This window comes from Falco rusticolus, chromosome 5 (genome assembly GCF_015220075.1).
Source record: "Falco rusticolus isolate bFalRus1 chromosome 5, bFalRus1.pri, whole genome shotgun sequence".
In the NCBI taxonomy this organism is placed as follows: domain Eukaryota; kingdom Metazoa; phylum Chordata; class Aves; order Falconiformes; family Falconidae; genus Falco; species Falco rusticolus.
In genome coordinates, this window is record NC_051191.1 from 78,372,520 (window position 1) to 78,391,149 (window position 18,630).

Sequence of the window (18,630 nt, forward strand, 5' to 3'; positions counted from 1 at the left end):
TCACCCTGCCTCTAAACCAGACCACACAGGAAGGGAGACAAACGAGGTTTTCCCAAGACTAATGGGAAGACCTAGAGTCTTGCGCAGTTGCAGAGTCCCAGGTAACAAAACTCCTGGGCAAGGAGAAAGGGGAAGAGAGGAGTCAGGAGGGGCTTTAGACTAACATAATCCCAGACCCAGTTCTTGCCAACTGAGGCTCCACCTCTGACTCACCACTAGGTTTTCTCCTTATTCACCCCCTCCAGTGAAACTGGTATTTGTATTCAGTGAATATCAGCACTTTTTGAGATCAGAAAGCAGGCTCGCCCATCCCTGACAGTGTCTTGAACATGTCTGCATTTGCACCATACTAATAGTTAATATTTTTTTTATTATTAATTTATATTACTTAATAACCACATGCAGTGTTACTGAAGTACCAGGCACATTCAGAGGCTGGTAAATAATGGGAGGAGAGGCTAATAAAACCCATGTGGTCTAGATCTAGCAAGTGTGACAGACAGATGTAGACACAGTGGGCTGATTTTCTGAGTTTTGGGCTTAAGGAGGACATTACACAAGTGAACAGATGCACAATCCCCTCCTTCAAAATTTTCTTTTATCTCCATGTGAGCAGGGAAATTTATGGCTCCATAGTAAGTCATTACAGCGCGTGGGATTTGTAAATTTAGAAAATCAGAATCCTGTCATGTAAATACAAATAATGACTTTTGCAGAGGCTAAATCTTATAATCAGTACATGCAGAAGGAAATTAGCTAATTTCATTTATATCTGTGGCTGTTTAAGTAAATTAAGATGGTGTTTTTAAAAAAAAAACACCAATCTATATATCACTTAGCTTTAGTCTACTGACATGATCTTTTGGGAAAAAACATGTAAAGCATTAACGAATCAAAGCTTTAGATACATAATTCCATGCACTTTATGGAAAGCCTTCACATACTGGTTTAAAAGAAACATAATTTTCTTTTTTTTTCAGGTCCACAGTTATGACAGCAAAGTTTCATCAGGTATTTTTTTGGTGTGTTAAGGTTTCGAAATTAAAAAGCAATAAAATATCCTCATAACCAGAAATCTGAAATCTTCTGAAGATATTACTTCAATAGCAATATTTTTTCCCTTTCTTAAAGTTTAGGTTGTGTTGCATGTTTTTTTCAAAGGAATATGACACTGGCATAGGACAATTCTAAGAAAATAAGATCTGAGATTTTTTAACTAGATCTCCATGAGTTTCATAGCATTATACCAAAATTAATACTCACAATTTTCACTACCCTTTTGTCATGACTATTAAACTTTTCTTATAGTTGCAAAAATTGACAAAGACCTAAAGAATAAGGTTCTGGGAACTGAAGTTTCAACCCTTCATTTCTCAGTTCTGTATCCATCAGTCAGTCTTAACAACTCTATATAAATTGGATATGTTTTGTCCTTAGAGATAGACAGATAATGTATGTGGCCAATTCTGAGTTACCAATAGTATCTTCTTAAATATTATTTCTTAAGGTGACATAACACTGGCTTTCACAAATGCTCCAAAACCAAACTTTGTTGGTGTTTGTTTCCTACCACCCAAAATACAAATCCCAGTCCTGTTGCACTCATCTTACACAGCTTATCTGCTGACACAGTATTGTGGGTACAGAAAACCTTCTAAAGCCTTGGCTTCATGTGATTTAGTTAGATCCCGATCTTACTTCTGTGTAGGCTAAATGAAATGCTACAAATTTACCTATCATCTCCTATGATTTTAGTTCACAATAAAGATTCATAGATGCACTGATGAAATTATTTTATATTTCACAAACAGAATTAACAAATTGAATTAACTGAACATCTGCAGTGAATAATATGAACTCAGCATAGTCCTTCAGAGATGATCGTAGGTTGAGTTCTGCAGCCCATTATTTTACCTCCACTAGATGTCAGTCCATTGACAGAGCTGGAGGGGTTTAAATCCCAGCTTCATAGTAAGCAGCATGGTCAGGATCACAGCTACAATTCTTCACTTCCAATCACCAGCAGTAACCCAAAATAGGAGATACTCTGAGTCACTATATTGGTTTTTCTTGTTCTTTGCTCTTTTAGCCCGTCTTTTCCCTCCAGCAAATTTCTCAGCATTGACAAGGTCCACCAATGCTGACAAATGGGAGCAGCACCGAACAAGACGGGATTCCCTGTGGGCATTTCCCCTTGCTCATCCATCCATAAGGGGCCACACTTGACACATCTGCTCAGAACTACTTCACTTGTGAGTTCCTTGAAAATATTTAAGTGCTTGCCTTTTTAGTCCCTGCCAGCAATCAGGTGGTAAGGAGCTTTTTTGTTATTTCTGTTCCTTGGTAGGAATATTTATTTTTCTAGGAAGAAGATGTAATTCAAGAAAGTATTCTCACCACTCTAATAGTATCTTTATAAAACAGCTGAAGGAGCCAGGCTGGACTGCAGACTTAGCAGATGAATTAAATTTCCCAAGAGGCAGAATCAGGATAGTATTTCCAGTACACAGGATTTTGGAGGATTTTGCTCACAGATGCTAACCGGTGGCTTCTGCAGCCCTGAAAAGGTAAGTTTCCCCTGTGCAGCTCTGCGAACACGATGCAAGCCCAGCATGTCAGGTTTAACGTACATGTGGCGAGTGACTACCCACTGCATGCAAAAGCAGAGTCTGCTTGAACTCCGTCCTGTGACACAGGGTTATTCCATGTATGCACAAAAGCCTGGTGAGCTCAGTATAGAGCACAGGAGTGATTTATGTGCACTTAGTTAATAGCAGCTTTTTGGATGCACCGTTGTCCAGGCTGCTGAAGTCCAGAAAAACTGTTGCTGCTATCAAAACACAGGAAAAGCCAAGATTTTCACATGAGAGACGAGATCCAATTGTATTTGTATGGGAAATCCGTATTATATGGCACAACTTTCAAACTTAGCACTGCTCATGGAAGCATTTTCACATGGGAGTCTAGGACTTAAAATAACACTGGATAGTTTAAAAGGTCATAAGAGGAGACTAGCAACTGCACACTCTCACCTTCACAGTCCTCCTCAAGAATCCTCCTTTCCCACAAAACTTTAAACAAAATGCTCATAACTTATTTCAGATATCCTGTCTCTATGCAGCAAGATCCATTTCTGGGCATGCCTTTCTGTAAACCCGCTGCTTACTGTTATCTTCCCCACATCTATCTTTTCTTCTTTAGTCTCATGATTAGTGCCAAGGGCAGCCTGCCTTGTGGAGAGAGATGTCCTTCCCTGCTTTGTGTATTGCCTGGAGCATCTCTGTCCTTTCCTACAGACACTAAACTGAAAAAATTATTTTTTCCCCTGACACATTGTTAAACTGTATTACTGTCAAATGACACGCAAAACGAGGAAAGATCAGTAACCTTTTTAAGGTTTTATTCAAATTACCTCAGTGTACAGGAAAAATAAAGTCTTACAGAGGGTCTGATAGAGAATGGACTGTATCCTATCTTCTCCTTTATGCATAAATTCTATATTTTGGCTTCACTGACCTCCTTAGTCATCCCAATCCATACTTACCCTGCCTCTCACAAAAATGAGATCACTCCCCATGTGCCAATTTGAATCCTGCTTTAGTGTATACTGTACGATAATAAAAAATAACTCCCTATGCTTTTTATAGGTCTACCTGTCTCTGATATGCCACGTGTCATGGTTTTATACATGTAAGCAGGTATGAACACACATGTAAGCATGCACAAACTGAACAAGGCGTCCACTTCTGTAGTGATGGGTGCTGTGTGCTGCAGACAAAAGGGATCCTGTTGTGCACATCAGACACTGGAGTTCTAAGCAGGTAAGCCCTGTATGCAATGCTGCGCCTGTAACACAGAAGTCAGTATGGGTTTTGCCACTGTCCTGGTAATTAAATCCCAAATATGGGATTTAATGTCAAACCCTGTAATAGGGAGATTGTCCATCCATGAGAATAAATTTCTAAATGGAATGAGGCCTCTCCCTGGCCAAGGTTTTTGCTTTGTTTGTGCCCTTACTGCATGAGAATTGCTTCTTGTCACAACTGCAAACTAACCAGGAGGGAAGAGGTTGCAACGGTAAGGGAGGGAAGCAGTGGAAAGGCAGGCAGAGAAAGGCACTTGTTAGGATCTCCCAAGGACGCCCAGCCAGCTCATATCCAAATTCAAGCAGCCCAAGTGGTATTTTCAGCTGGAGGACAGGAGAGATGGCAGGTGGGAAATGCGTGGAAGGTGCGAGCAGAGCCACGTACAGTGTGCATGGGTCAAAATGGGGAAAGGGAGGGGGTGGCAAAATAGTACGAGCTTTTCCTGTATCTTCAGAGGCAGCTGTTGCCAAAGGCAAAGCTAATGGCAAGCAGAGAAAAAATAATCACCCTTCTCTGGCATTTCTTGGTTGATATCATTCAAAATCAGAATGTTGGAGAAGTGCAGAGGTGATGAGCCAGGGCTGGATGCAGCCCTCACACTCTCAGGGCTGACACGTACTCTGCTGATGTGTAAGATGATTTCTGTGTCCCTTAGACACAGAAAACGGCAGGACTATATAAGTTAGCATAGACACAGGCTCCTTTAAATTAGCACCATCCTTCTTACAATTCAGCTGCGTCTCCTGCTATACCAGACCAAATCCCAGCTACAAATTCTATGTTATATAAATCAACTGATACATCAATGAGCTGAAATTGATATACTATGAAATTCCCCAGTTTATGAAGGAACTAGACTTCAAGTATCAGATATCCTAAGTAGCATCTCTCCAATCCAGCTGACTAGGGCAAGGATCGTGCCCTTCCATGCTCATGCAGTTGCCCAATGTGATGATCACAGCATTACAGAATGGCTGGGGTTGGAAAGGAGCTCTGGAGACCATCTAGTCCAACCCCCTGCTAGAGCAGGTTCACCCAGAGCAAGCTGCACAGAGTCACATCCCACAGGGTTTTGAGTCCCTCCACAGGAGACTCCACAGCCTCTCTGGGCAGCCTGTTCCACTGGTCTGTCACCCTCAAAGTAAGGAAGTTTTTCCTCATATTCAGTTGGAACCTCCTGTGTTGCAATTTGTTCCTATTGCCCCTTTTCCTGTCACTGGGCACTACTGAAAAGAGCCTGGGCCCATCCTCCTGACACTCAACTTTAAGGTATTTGTAGACGTTGTTGATAAGATTCCCCTCTCAGCCTTCTCTTCTGCAGGCTAAACATGCCCAGGTCTCCCAGCCTTTCCTCATACAGGAGATGCTCCAGTCCCCTCATCATCTTCATAGCCCTCTGCTGGACCCTCTCCAGTTACTCCCTGTCTCTTGAACCAGGGAGCCCAGAATTGGACACAGCACTCCAGATGCAGCCTCACCAGGGCAGAACAGAGTGGGAGGATCACCTCCCTCGATCCGCTGGCCACCCTCCTCCTAATGCACCGCAGGATCCCATTGGCCTTGGCCACACGGGCACACTGCTGATAATGCTGATGCACATGGTGATAAGGCTGATCCTGACAAAAACAATCCATGAAGATGCAGCATAAAAACTTTGTGACGAGCGGATGACAGTTATAAAATTCCCCGTTCACTCTGGAAATTGGACTGTGCCTGACAAATGAGGCAAGAGTATCTGCAGTGACTCTGAGCCTGACAACTGTACAGCAGATAGCATTTCATTTGTATTTATTTCTTGGAAGACACCATTTGTTTCCATGACAAACTGCAAGCACTTTGAACATCTTCTCCAGGGCCTTGCAGGCTTTCTTTTCAGATAGAGGGATTTCTTTTTTATGAAGAATTACATTTATTCCTGCTATTACATAACAAAGGAGCGACACATACATCTCAACATCAAATGCAACCACTCTTTTATGGTTCTGACACACGTTATCATCTCATCTGAAGCCAAACAACCTCTGGAGTTGTTGGCTTGGGACAGCAATAAATATTTGTGGGATTAAGACAGTCTGCACTATCCATTTCATACAGATTCTTCATTGCCCTTGTATATCTCCAAAAAGGTTAAAAGCTGGTTTGTGTTCAGTCTCTGACGGTTAAGAAGATGATACTATTTCCTCTCAGATGTGCTCTTACTCCTTTTAATGTAGGTGTTCAGAATTCCTCATCCAATTACTGTAATTTGCCTGGTGGAACACCGGCATGAGGGTACAGTGTGCTCCAGTGGATCTGCTGTGGGCCTCACTGCTCAGCAACAAAGGCTAATCAAAAGCATTTTCCCAAGTGCATCAATCAGTTTCACTGGATCTTATTAAATACTAGACCAAAAATAAAAGCTTTGGTCTAGAGCTTCAAAGCTCTGTGGCCCAAGTCATACTTAATCTAATACAGGCCCAAAATAAGAGTCAGAAAACTAATATTTATGCCGGGAATATAACATGTTGTGGGATTTGCTTCTTTAGTGTAAAGTAACTTTTTCCAGAGCCCAAATTTTATCTTCTGATGGAAGTTACCTCCAATAAAAAAAGGGCAAGACTAGCATACATGTGATGAGAATGAGCGGCCATCTCTCAACATTTGACATGTGAGGGATTCAAAGTCTTTGACCTCCTTTGCCTCCTGCAGAGCCGGCATTTGCTGAAACAGGGCAACTGACTCCCTCCAGAGACTCAGCTGGGATGGATCTTTTTCTACATCCAGCTTCGAATACCTGTGCCTCAGGAGACTGGCCTACCTCTTAATTTGATGCAGAACTCTTAAAAATAAGTTCTGCATAATTTTCTTTTCAGATGGAGTAATCATCTCTAGGTAGATTGTTTTCCTTCTTGTAGTTCTTTAAATCTGTGCTAAGAAAACCAAACATTTAGGTTGTAAGCCTTCTGGGGGAAAAACCGGATCTTTTAAGGGATCTGCCTACATTCACAGAATCCCACAGATCAGATGAGTTCAAGACATAGTATCTGTGAGTACTCCGGTAAAAATGACTGAATTCTATAACTGATATCCCTGAGACCCTGTAGAACTCCCTTATGAGAGGCCTATCTCAAAGTATTGCATGGCCTTGTTAATAAAGGTGGTTTTGAGTTATGTTGTTGAGAATGAATGAAAGCATGGAAAAACTAAAATGAGGAAACCCAAAACCACTGTGGCTGTTGAAGGCAGAAAAAAAATTCAAAAGAGATCACATACATTGGCAACACTGTTTTTCACAAGGATTCATGAGTAATAATCAATAATGTTGATTGAAGAGGCATATGATGAAATAGGCAGCAAGTCTAAACAGGGTAAGGCTGGCCTGTGGAAATTGTTGGAAGATCTCACCAAGATCAGGACTCTGCTACAGTTGCTAGAAAAAAAGGCTTTTCTGTTCTGCATTGCTCTCCAAGTGTTCTTAAAAAGAAAATATTTATATGCGGAGCTGCTGTATCCTATCTAACCTTGCCCCAGGGTAAGCATGAGTTATTTTTGTCATCCTTTATGTCATTTGGGGTCAAGTTGAAGCCTTAACAATGTACTAGTTTGAATTAGAGAACTAACGCATCCCTTTACTGATGTCATGGACATCTATGGTCTAGTCTGTATTTTCAGATATTTGATCCAAAATATTTTGCAGTTTAATGCATCACTACATTACGTGAAAAACCTGTATACTTAATGGAGTAAAAGCTGGTCAACGGTCACCTTAAAACATCAGATTTTTTTTTAGTTATAAGGTATATATAAAAAATTGTTGCTTACAAAATTTGAGTTTGACAAAAGACAGGCAAAACGTTGGCTAAAAGATGAAGACAGTGAGTTAAACTGGCCTGCTGGACAAACCGCGTCCTTTCCCAAATGGGGTAGGATACAACCAAATACAAAATTAGGTATTTGCAGATAATTTTCACAGAGTACATGTGACTGTCCTGTTGGATTTTAGTGTACCCTACTGCTTCCTTCCCTGAAGCTGTGATCTGCTGGTTGCCCAGACCTACCGCAATCAGTGAGAATGTGCAGAGCAACGCGGTTATGTGCTGAGGCCGTTCTCCTCGCCGGAGTCGTCACTGCTAGGCACAATGCACTCGGCCACAGCCAGGGCACTTCTCATGCTTTGCTATTCTTAGTCTCGAGTTCCACCGCATTTGAAACATATTACTCTTTATTCATGAACAGGCAATTCTTAAATGTAGTAAGAACTGTTAGATGGAAGAACTTGCATGATTGCAAGGAGTCATGCCTGGCAATGTTTACATACTTAATTTCTACTTGTTATTTGAAGGTGGTTTTGCTCTAGAGCTGTCAAGAACGGATTGGCTGCGCATTAGTAACACACAACGATTACCAGGAAGAGGCCTGGAAATGGCACTTACCAATGTATGAATAACTTTGACAGTAAATGAAGTCTGCCCCGCTGGTAACCCCAGACATGCAAGTTTATTTCTAAAAGGATACAACCCTGGGATACCGGCGATGGAGGGGCTCGCTCTGGGATGGCAGCAAGGATGCATAGCCTCAGGTACCGGGGACTTTAGAAGGTTTTCTGTACCCACAACACTGCGTCAGCAGATAAACTGTGTAAGATGAGTGCAACAGGACTGGGATTTTTATCTTGGGTGGTAGAAAACAAACACCAACAAAGTTTGGTTTTAGAGCATATGTGAAAGCCAGTGTTATGTCACCTTAACATGGAGGAAGGCGTGAATGAGGAGAAATCAACCACTGGTGGGTTTTCCTGCCATACGCTTTCTGTGGGAGGTATTGCTTTCAGGTTCCTTCAAGTACCTTTGGTAAACCGAGTTTAGTTCCAGTTTAATGAAGCTTTCTATAGCATTTGGCTACAATTAGTCCCTTTATCCCTGGGAAGCCTGATTTTTCCCCCCAACATGCATATGTTAACTTTCCCTATGTACATTCAGAACACGCTTAAGTATTTATTTGGACCATTTAAAGGTAAGCATCTGCAAAAACAGACGGGAGGAGGCCCAGACCCCGCAGCGTGCAGCCAGCCCTTACCCCGCTCCCTGAGAAGCGCCGGGGGGGCGGCCCCGCGGGAGGGGGCGAACCGAGCGCAGTCCCCACGGCTGCCGTTTCACGGCGGGGAAGGCAAGGCCTCGCACCCCCGCACGACGCGCCCGCCACTCCCGCGCGCGCCCCCACAGGGCGGCAGCCATTTTGCCGCCGGCCCGCGGGCCAGCCCTGCCCGCCGCACCGCCCGCCAGCCGGGGCCGGGCCGCCGCCATTTCCGCGCGGCGGGGGGCGGAGCTGGGCCGCGCCGAGGCGGGCGATGGCGGCGGCGGGAGCGCTGCCCGCTGCGGCGGCGCGGCTGGGGCGCGCCGTGGCGGCCGCGCCGGGGGCCCGCCTGGAGGGCGTGCGGGCGCTGGCGGGCCTGTTCCGGGAGGCGCAGCCCAGGTAGCGGGGAGGAGGGGCCGCCCGCCGCCACGTGTGCCGGGGGAGGGAGCTCCGGCCGTGGGAGCGGTGGTGCCGGCGGGACTGGGTGGTCCGTGTGCCGGCGGGCAGGGCTCGGCCTTGCTCGCAGGCACTGCCGCCGCTCGGGGTGTCGGCAGCGGGCCGGGGGCTCCGTGGTGAAAGGGGCCCTCGGCGCCCACAGAAGGGCGGCCGGATGCTGCCGGCCCTGCGGTGAAGTCTCTGGCCTCCCCCGTGGCTTCTCGTGTTGGGGTGCCCTGTCCCTTCGCCTCCCCGTTCCCTTGGGGACCCATGAGGAGCTGGCAGTCTGCTTGCACCCCTGTGCCTGCTGCGGGGCTAGGGCAGGAAGGAGAGCTTTGTGTCTGCCAGGCACAGGTGACAGCAGTCGCTGTCCTGGGCAGGTACACTCGGGTGGGTTGTAGCTGTGGGAGTAGCCGCAGTGGGGCAGAACGCCACAGCGGGGCCTCCAGCGGGGCAGGCCTTGCCTATGTGAGGCCCTGCTGGGATGCAGGCCCATGCCTGTGCGAGGCCCAGGCCTCGGGATGAGGGTGGCGGCTGTAGGCCCGGGTGCCTGAGGGCATGTGGTGTGCAGCAGGGTGGGCTTCGGTGGGAGGAAGGGTTGGATGTGCCTTAGTAGGTTTAAGATAGGGAGAGAAAACATGGGGTTACTGGAGAAAGCAAGGGGCCGGTATAGAGTGTTGCTGTGCCTGTAAGGTCGGGGTGTCTGCAGTACTGCACAGACACTGGCAAAGGTTGGGCATGCAGTGGTTTGGCTGTGTGACTGGGCTTAGGGTGACGGGTTTTGCTCTTCCTGGAAGGTGGGAGGAGGCATGGGTTGGTGTGAAGCTTGTGCTCGCTCCTCCCAACAGTAGCTGTTTGAAGAGCAAAGAAATTAAACTTCTTAGCTTACCATAAAATTAGGTGTTTTAATTCCCAATGCTGTTTTATTGAATCCACACTGAAAGTTGGGGGGCAGGGGGGCAGTACAGGGCGATGTACTTACAAGTACTCTCATGTGATCATTGTGGGTACAGGAGACCTTCTTCTGATGTTCATCTCAATTTCTCGAGGAAGAGAGGAGGACCTGTGTACGTTTTGGCCTTACGTGCAGGCTCTCCCTGTTTCTCGCCTTCCTCCCTGAAACATCTGCCACTGTGATTGACAGAAGAGTAGATATTCTCCAAAATAGCCAAGTTTTGTGGATGCAGGTGGGCTGGAAGAGAGGCACTGTAATTGCCCTTCCAGAAGGACAAAGCTGTAGTGCTACCTTACATCCTATAGGATGTGGCAGAATGGATCTGAGAGCAGCTTTGGCAATACATTCGCCAAATGTAGAAAATACTGCTGTTAGTGCTGTTGAACGAGCAGACATGACCCAATGGGTGTTTGGTACTGGAAGTTGTGCTATTTAGTGACAATTCTTTTGTTATTTTGTGATTGTGCAGTACTTGTGGAAACAAAATAATGTGAAAATGGGAGTTCTAGTGGTCTGTAATTCAGAAACAAGTAAGGTGAGAAAACAATGCCCCAGCTACAAGACCATGGTGTGGAATTTGGAAGACTTGAATTCAGCTGTGTGCTTTACTCAAGACTTCCAGGGCTTTTGAGCAGAAGACTTGATTTCTTCATGCTTCCATTACAAATTACAAAAGGAAGAAAAGGGCTTTGTTCTATTACCAGAAATATTGTGAAGATAAATACTTTGAAGACTTTTTAGGGACTTACAGGAGTGGAATTGTGTAAGTACCTAAAACATAGAGTGGAAGTATAGAATTGCAAACTTCTGCATTGTTTGTGTAATTCCAGACTAATTTAGTTATTTTTGGAGCAGGGTTACAGTAATGTTTTTAACTCTCTGTTAACTAGGCTGTTATCTTGTACAGTTTCTGTTTGTAACAATCAAGCACTTGGGTCTTACGTGGGGTGACAGTAATCTTTCTTTTGGCATCAATACATGAATTCTGACTCTCTGTTTTGCCTTATCAAGAAATTATGCATCTCTTCCTTGTCTGAGAGCTGGGCTGTTGTACCCTTTGCTTCTGCTTCCTTTGGTATTCCTGCAGAATACTTGATGCTGAAATCAAGAACAGGTGGCAGCAGCAAATTGTGAAGATCCTGAAACAAAACATAGGAACCAGAAGTTTGTGGAATATCCGCAGAGCAGTTCTGAATGAATTTAAAGTCCTGTTTACGATAGAAGGTGGTTTTTAATCTAAAAGCTACGTAGCAGGTTCTTTGATAGTTTTACAGACTAATATTTAAAGATAGGGGAAAGGTTATGGAAGAAAAATATTTTCCTTTTCAAAAATACATTTTTAATACTTGTAGCTGCTATTTTTATCTTATGTGAATCTTTGTTGTACTTCTGGAAAAAGATTGTTTTTTTTAAAAAGGTGGTTATAAGCATTGCTGTGGAACAGTTAACCTGAAATCATTCTTGACTGATTTCTTGGTATTAGCTAAACACTTCCTGCCCTCCTCACTAATTTGAGGATTTCAGGTTTTGCACAGAAGGATAATTTTAATTGCAATTCCTCTGTAGTGAACACTGAAATTGCAGTGATGTATAAATGTATAAAGTACAGGTGTTGCATTTAAACTTCTCTGAATTGAATCCTGCTTTACCAAACAGCCTTTAAGTAATTCTTTGTTCTTTTAGAATAACTTTTGCTTGTTAAATTTTCTTTTCTGTTTTAGGAAGAGATTTGATTTCTGCACAGGAAGACATGAAGCACATTCATTTTTTTTTTTTTTAAAAGAGTGCAAGAGAGATTTGGAGTTCTGTCTCTCCTCACTGATATTTAAAAATCCACATCTACTTCCACATTCACAACAAGGACAGGCACTTCCTTGTATACCTCACACTTGCTGTTAGGACATGCAAGAGTTTCATCTTTGCATTTTACTGGAAATATCTATGCCCTTAGGGTTTTTTTTTTTGCTTTCAATCTAATAGTAAGAGAAAAAGTTGCCACAATGGCTCAGTATGCTTGTGATGTAGTATCTGACTACATCTTCTGTTCTGCTGCATAACTGAACGAGAATAGAGACTTCCAGGGTAAGAATAACTTTAAGATATCCTTTTACCAGTAGAGCACAAGAATGTGCACAAAAATGTTTGCAGCTTTTTTCATTTCTGTTTTGCGAATTTCAAATAATTGAATGTTGTACAGTAGTACATGTCTTGCACTGTCCACTGATTTCTGTATTTTGAAGTTGGGTCAGGAAATAACCGGTTTCATGTGATAATCCACCACATGGCATGGATGAATATAAAGGAAACTGCAGCTGGACTGAGTGATTTTCTATTTTAGAATAATTTCAGTGTTTTAAAACTCAGCTGACTAACTGCTGATGGTTCTACATGGCATCTTCACTCAGGAGAGAAAACATAGCTTTTGTATGTTTGGGATGAGGCCTGGCTGGGTGCTCCTTTACCAGACTGTAGTTCTTCTGATGTTTAGAAAAACTTGTGTCTGGATGCATTTACCATGTGTACTGTGGTGTGTCAGCCACTGAATCTTCTTTTGGCCTGCATGCCTGTCATGCAGCAGCAGGAGTTGCACCAGTTCTTGTAAGTCGAAAGTTCAAGTCCCATGAGTGTCTTGTATCTTGAAAACAACGCCAAATTCCAAACCTTCTTTCTGGTTATGTAAGTGCTGCTTTTTTCTTTATGACTGGGGGCCAGCTCTGCTTTTGGTCCTTGTTGTGCCACTTTGGTACTTTCAGTTCACTATTACACCACTATAAAATGCAACTGCCTCTGCTGCCCCCCCCAGTAATTCTCATTGATGCTGTACTTGGGGTTTTTTTTAATGTTTTAATGGAGATGGAAATTGTGTAAGTGTATTGGTCTTGATCATCTTGGAAGTTGTGGAATAAAATAATCTATTTCCTGGAGATCTGAAATCTAATGTTGCAGTAATTTAATTATATTTGTGTACACTGTTGTATTTCTTAACATACAAGTGCTCTCCTTTCTTTGTAAATCTATTCCACACCCTAACAGACCTCAGTATTGGATGCACTGTACTGTCAGTAAGATGTTGCTCCAATAGTGTTCATCTACAAGAGTGATAAGATGCTCAAAAAATGTGAACTGTGTGTGAAGGCTGGGTGAACCGGTTTTGTTTAGTCTAGGAAAGAGAATATGGCAGGATCAGAGGTGGGAGATAGGATAATCTTCGGATATATCTAAGGGTGTTACAGACTGGATGTGTAGACATGGCACTTAGGAACATGGTCTAGCGGTGGAGTTGGCAGTGTTCGGTTAACAGTTGGATTCAGTGCTCATAAGCACTCAGTCTAAAGCACAAAACCTAAGTGATTTGATGGTTTGGTGTATGGGCAATTGTGATAAAGAGTAGGTGGAATTTCTAATTGTGCAAATGTTTAGACATTTGAGTGAGCATCAGAACACAGGTAATCCACTAATGTTTAATCAAGAAATCTTTAAGTTTTCCTTTAGGAAGAGTTTTCTATGCGCACATATTTTGTTCAGTATTACTTTGTTTTATCTCACTCTTCTGTTCATAGCTTAGGAGGTATTTCTTAACCTTATGTCTCAGATCTTAACTTTCCCATTTGATCTTCAGTGCACAATAAGTCTGTTCAAGGAGACTGTATCTGGATTTCTCTTTTCTGACTCTGGTCGGAAGTACTGGATGAGCAAATTTATGAACTTTCCTGTAGCAATGCCATAAACATTTCTTTGCTGTGGCTTCTTTTCACCAGCATGTAGTATCAAAACTGAGTTTGCAATGTTTGTAATGCGTTGCACTCATCTCCTTTCTGAACATAAAATCAGGGGAGAAAGTATGTGAATAGCTATAGTTTGGAAACGTGCATATCTGTGTGGCAGATCATCTCCAGATGCGTGTGTCAGTCCTGGGGAGTCTGGTGAATCTACATCCATTCATATGATATCTGTGTATATGCATATGGTTTTGTAAATTTTTTTGCTAGGTCTTGATACTCTTAAGAAGTGGCATGGTATTTTTTGTGTTGGGGTAGTTGTCTGCTGAAGTGGACAGTTGATCTTCTCTCTTGGCTTTGATTCACACACTTCAGAATGATGCTAGTGCAGCCACTGGATTTCTTCAGGACTTCTCTTTCTCCCTCTGGTGAAATTTGTGGCAGGCTATTTTGTAATGGAGCTTCTGATACCTCCTTCTTTTGAAACTTCTAGTGCTGCACATCTAAACTGTGTTCATTAATTAAAGCAATTCCTAATTCTTAAAACAACATGCAGTGTCATGTATAAACATGCTAGCTATATGCATTAGGGAGACTTTTTTTTTTTTTAACATTCCAAGGAGCTGTTGGAAAGCTGTGGGGAAAGTTAAGGCAACACAAGTCTCCCTCAGCCCCTTTCTGAAAAGGCTGGTGTGATGACAGTGTGCATATATTTTGCTGTTTCTACTTGGAATACCTTGTATACTACGAACAGTTAAAGATTGTTGCAGAAATATCTTTGGGTTTACAATAGGAAGTGTAGTTGTTGTAATAGAGCCTTTTTGATAGCAGTGCATTTTTTTTTTTTTTTGTTCACTGCAAATTTCTTTCTTTCAGAGAAATAGCAGAAGAAAGTATATTTCGTGACCTCCTGGAAATCCTGACAAGCACCACAAGTGAAATTGAGCAGGCCTGTAAGGACTCCTGTGCATTGGTAGATCTAGACACCTGCCTGCTGCTCATAGCAGAGTGTTTCAGATGTCTGCGGAATGCCTGTGTTGAGTGTGCCAAGAATCAACATGTCATGAGGTATAGTTATGATCCGTTTTAACCGGTACAAAAATACAACCTTCAGATGTTTGTGTGGTTTTATATAGAGATTCTTATTTTACACTGCTGTGTTAGTTGATTTATTAACTGGTATTTCCTGCTTGATGCAATCACTTGAAATAAAGTATGCAAGAAACAAAAATAGCTGACCTATTTGTAGGCCAGTTTGGGGCACTGCTGAATAGTAGAACAAAGTCTTTGTGTCCTTAGTACAAGTTGATTATGTAAATGATTTAAGCCTTCCGTAAGTCTGACTGTGGAACTCTCCTTTTTTCCTCTTTAATTTCTTCTATTTTTTTGGATAACATAGTGAGTAAGTAAATAGTCTTTAACTATCACTTACAGGATTTGTATGTTTTTTATAAGGTGCGTTTCGATTTTTCTGGCACTCATGGCATAGTATAATGTGTAGAATTGTGCGTGTCCACCCTGATATATATACAGGTATACTCGTATTAATAGATAATAAGAAGTCAGTCTGGCTCCTTATTTACCCTCTTTTTTTTGTTTGTTTGCATTTGTTGCAGCATTGAGGGAATGCTTGGGATACAACCAACTGTAATTACTGAAAACCTTGTAGTCTACCTGCTGTTTAAAAAAACCCAAAACAATCAAAAAACCAAACACACACACCCCACCACACCCCCAACCAAAAACCCCCAAAAGAGCAACAAATATCCTTCCCTGTCAAGAACCCAAAACCAACCAATGAAAAACATGCTCCAGAAACATGTTACAAGCTTGTTAGATCACGAAGAATCATTGTGGATTACAGTCTTAAAATTGGATTTCTTGGGACTAGTGAAATTTGGTTTATTGAACGAAATATATTTCCCATTTTGACATGGGAAAAAGTTGCAACTTCTGCGCTGGGGCAGAATTTTGTTAATGCCACAAAAATTGTGGGACTTAGTGGAAGGCATTACTTTTGTGATAAGCTAGATCTAAGTTCAGGCTCTTACCAATTTTGTTGCTGGCAGTGCTAGTACTCATGATCGTGTTGTGGGTCAAGGAACTGGTCTGACAGAATATTTATATGCTTGCTTATAATTTTTTGCTGGGTGGATGTTCAGCCAGACTGGGTTCCTTATTGTAACTTAATGTAGCTCCACAGTTGTTCATGCTAAGTAAACTGGGGGAACAGAATTGTGTGGCTCAGAGTTTGAAGCATTGCCCTTTTCAGTAGCGTGACAAATACAACATAGTTAGAGATATCTGAATTCCATTAGAAAGTGAAAGTGAATTTCTAATGGAATTCAGTTATCCATCCTGTTTCTGGACAAAAGCACGCTGAAAAATTGTGCTGTGTGCTTTCCCTTATTAGGCAGTTAGCATAGTCTTGCTCATTTAAAAAGCTGGATGCTAATAATCCTGCTTTCCTTGAGACTGTGGAGGGAGAAGGCATGTGTGTATAGGAGGTTCTGACCATGTTTCCAACAGTGAAGGACTCAGTGGGTCACTCGTTGGACAGTGTTTTGGCTTTGTAGCAGCACAATTTATGCTCATTTTAATACTGCACTGGGTGCTTTGAGCCAGCTGTGTATTAGCTATGTGTTTGTGTTGATTTTTAAACAGTTGCAAACGTACAACTTGTTTAGGAATTAAGTGTCCTGAACAATCAAAAGTTGGGATTGGAAGGAAAATTATGTGCCTTTGGTTTGAAGTGTGTAGCATTCAGATATTCCAAACTTCTTCCCCCCCATTCCTTCCCACCCCAAACTACAAGTTGTTTGATCAAAATTAAAACTGATTGTTTCTAGGAAAGAATGCAAAGACTCTAAACAAATGGATTGTGTAACAACTTTTAAAATATTGGGGAATATGAGGCCTTGTTCCTTCCAGAGCCAGTTTTTTCTGCTTTGTGTGCTGTGAAGAAATCTGAGGTCTGAAAGAATGGGAAATGTTTCAATAGATTGTATGTCTACCAGTGTGCATGGGTGTATTATATATTTATAAACGTATCTTTAGCTTCTCTTCTGTGTTAGAACTTAATGAGAAAGAATATGTGTGTATGTTTAGAAAACATCTGCAGAAGGCAATTATTCAGCATTCATATGTGATACGATACCTTTTAAGTAACTCATGCATGGGTGTTGGAGGTTTGGTAGAGATGGTATTGCTATGTTCTGAAGTTTCAGCCACCGTCTTGGCTGATCTGTTCTCAAAAAGCTTGACTACCAAAGTACGAGCGAGTTAAAAATCTGAAAACTTCATCTGTTTATACTGTATTCTTTGACTTTGGGGTTTTTTTTATTCCTGTTGCATGCACATCCTGGCATGTATGTTATCTGCCTCCAGGATTGCTGATCTTCAGCTGTAGAATTATTTTGGTGTTTTTTATTCCAAATGGCTTCACTAATTTTCCTTTACTAACACCATGCTTTTCTGTGTCTGGAAGTATTCAAGGTCAGGCTGGATGGGGCTTTCCACTGCCTTGTGTAGTGGAAGTTGTCCCTGCCCATGGCAGGGAAGGTTGGACTATGTGATCTTTAAGGTCCCTTCCTATCCGAACCGTTCTGAGATTCCAACTATGATTCCTTCTCACTGGAGAAAGGATAAATGATTACTTGACCTTCCCTGCTTCCCTCTGAGGATTTTTTATTTTTCCCTTTGAACTGGCAGTGTTGTTCGTTTGATGGCTGTCACTAACTGCTTTGTTGGTATTTAAAATCCTCAAATTTTATTACTAAGTAATGTACATTGACACTTTCCCTGAGTACTTGAACTTCAAAAAAAAAAGCAAAGTTTTTACACAAATAAAGCTGTTTAAATTACAGGAATAACCTGCAAATTTTTAGCATCTGATTTAGAAGAACAGCAAAAAGAGAGGAAAGAGTACTTAGCTATGAAGGTGCTGTGTACAAAGTCGTTAATATGCAGGCTGATGCAGTAAACCTGTTCATTTTGCTTCTGATGGTAGTAGTGTAGCTACTGATAGTCAGGCACAGTTAGGTGGGAGAAACTGCTTTTTATGTCAGTTTCTAAAGGTGTTAAAGACTTGTTGACTTCAGTGAAAAGCCTTTTCACTTTATTTGAGTTTATTTCATATCAAGTGATTATTTTTTTTTCCCCAATTTTATAACAGGAACTTGGGTCTCATCTCTACATCTGTCCATTTGATCAAATTGCTTCATGGAATACAAATTAAAGAAGAATTGTTATTGACTGGTAAGGCTGTGGATCTTGTTAAATATATAGTCTATGCTATATGTTTCTTACATGGCAAGTCTTGTGGTGGTATGATGTCACCTTACTGATGCATTTTTTTCATAAATAAGCTTAATTGTTTCTTGGATTACAGTTAACAATTGGGAGGGGCTTCTCCTACGCTGCTGTAAAAAAATCTTGGCCCCAAGTCTAGTCCAGTTGTATTTTCCCTCAACTGTTCCCTGTAGATTGTTAAAGGAAAGGTATGTGGAAACTTCTTTAAAATTAACCATTATATTTGAATTGCAAAAAGGAAAAGTCCCTGTAATACCTCCATTCAAAATATGTTCTGAATTTTCACGGTCGT

General features: G+C 42.1%; 1 protein-coding gene across 4 annotated transcripts in view; it reads left to right on the forward strand.

The window, feature by feature from the left end:
* Nucleotides 1-9,185: 9,185 nt before the first annotated feature.
* The window catches only part of ATXN10 (ataxin 10), a 105,110-nt gene continuing 95,665 nt past the window's right edge, over nt 9,186-18,630 (forward strand). For 3 of the 4 annotated variants that reach the window (XM_037389445.1, XM_037389448.1, XM_037389449.1), the window contains exons 1-3: nt 9,186-9,317; nt 14,904-15,095; nt 18,202-18,284. In XM_037389445.1, coding sequence (XP_037245342.1) covers nt 9,193-9,317; nt 14,904-15,095; nt 18,202-18,284 — 400 coding nt within the window. In that variant the 5' untranslated portion in view covers nt 9,186-9,192. Of the gene's footprint in view, nt 9,318-9,422; nt 9,734-14,903; nt 15,096-18,201; nt 18,285-18,630 lie in introns of those variants that run through there. The other variant, XM_037389447.1, reaches the window with a different exon arrangement.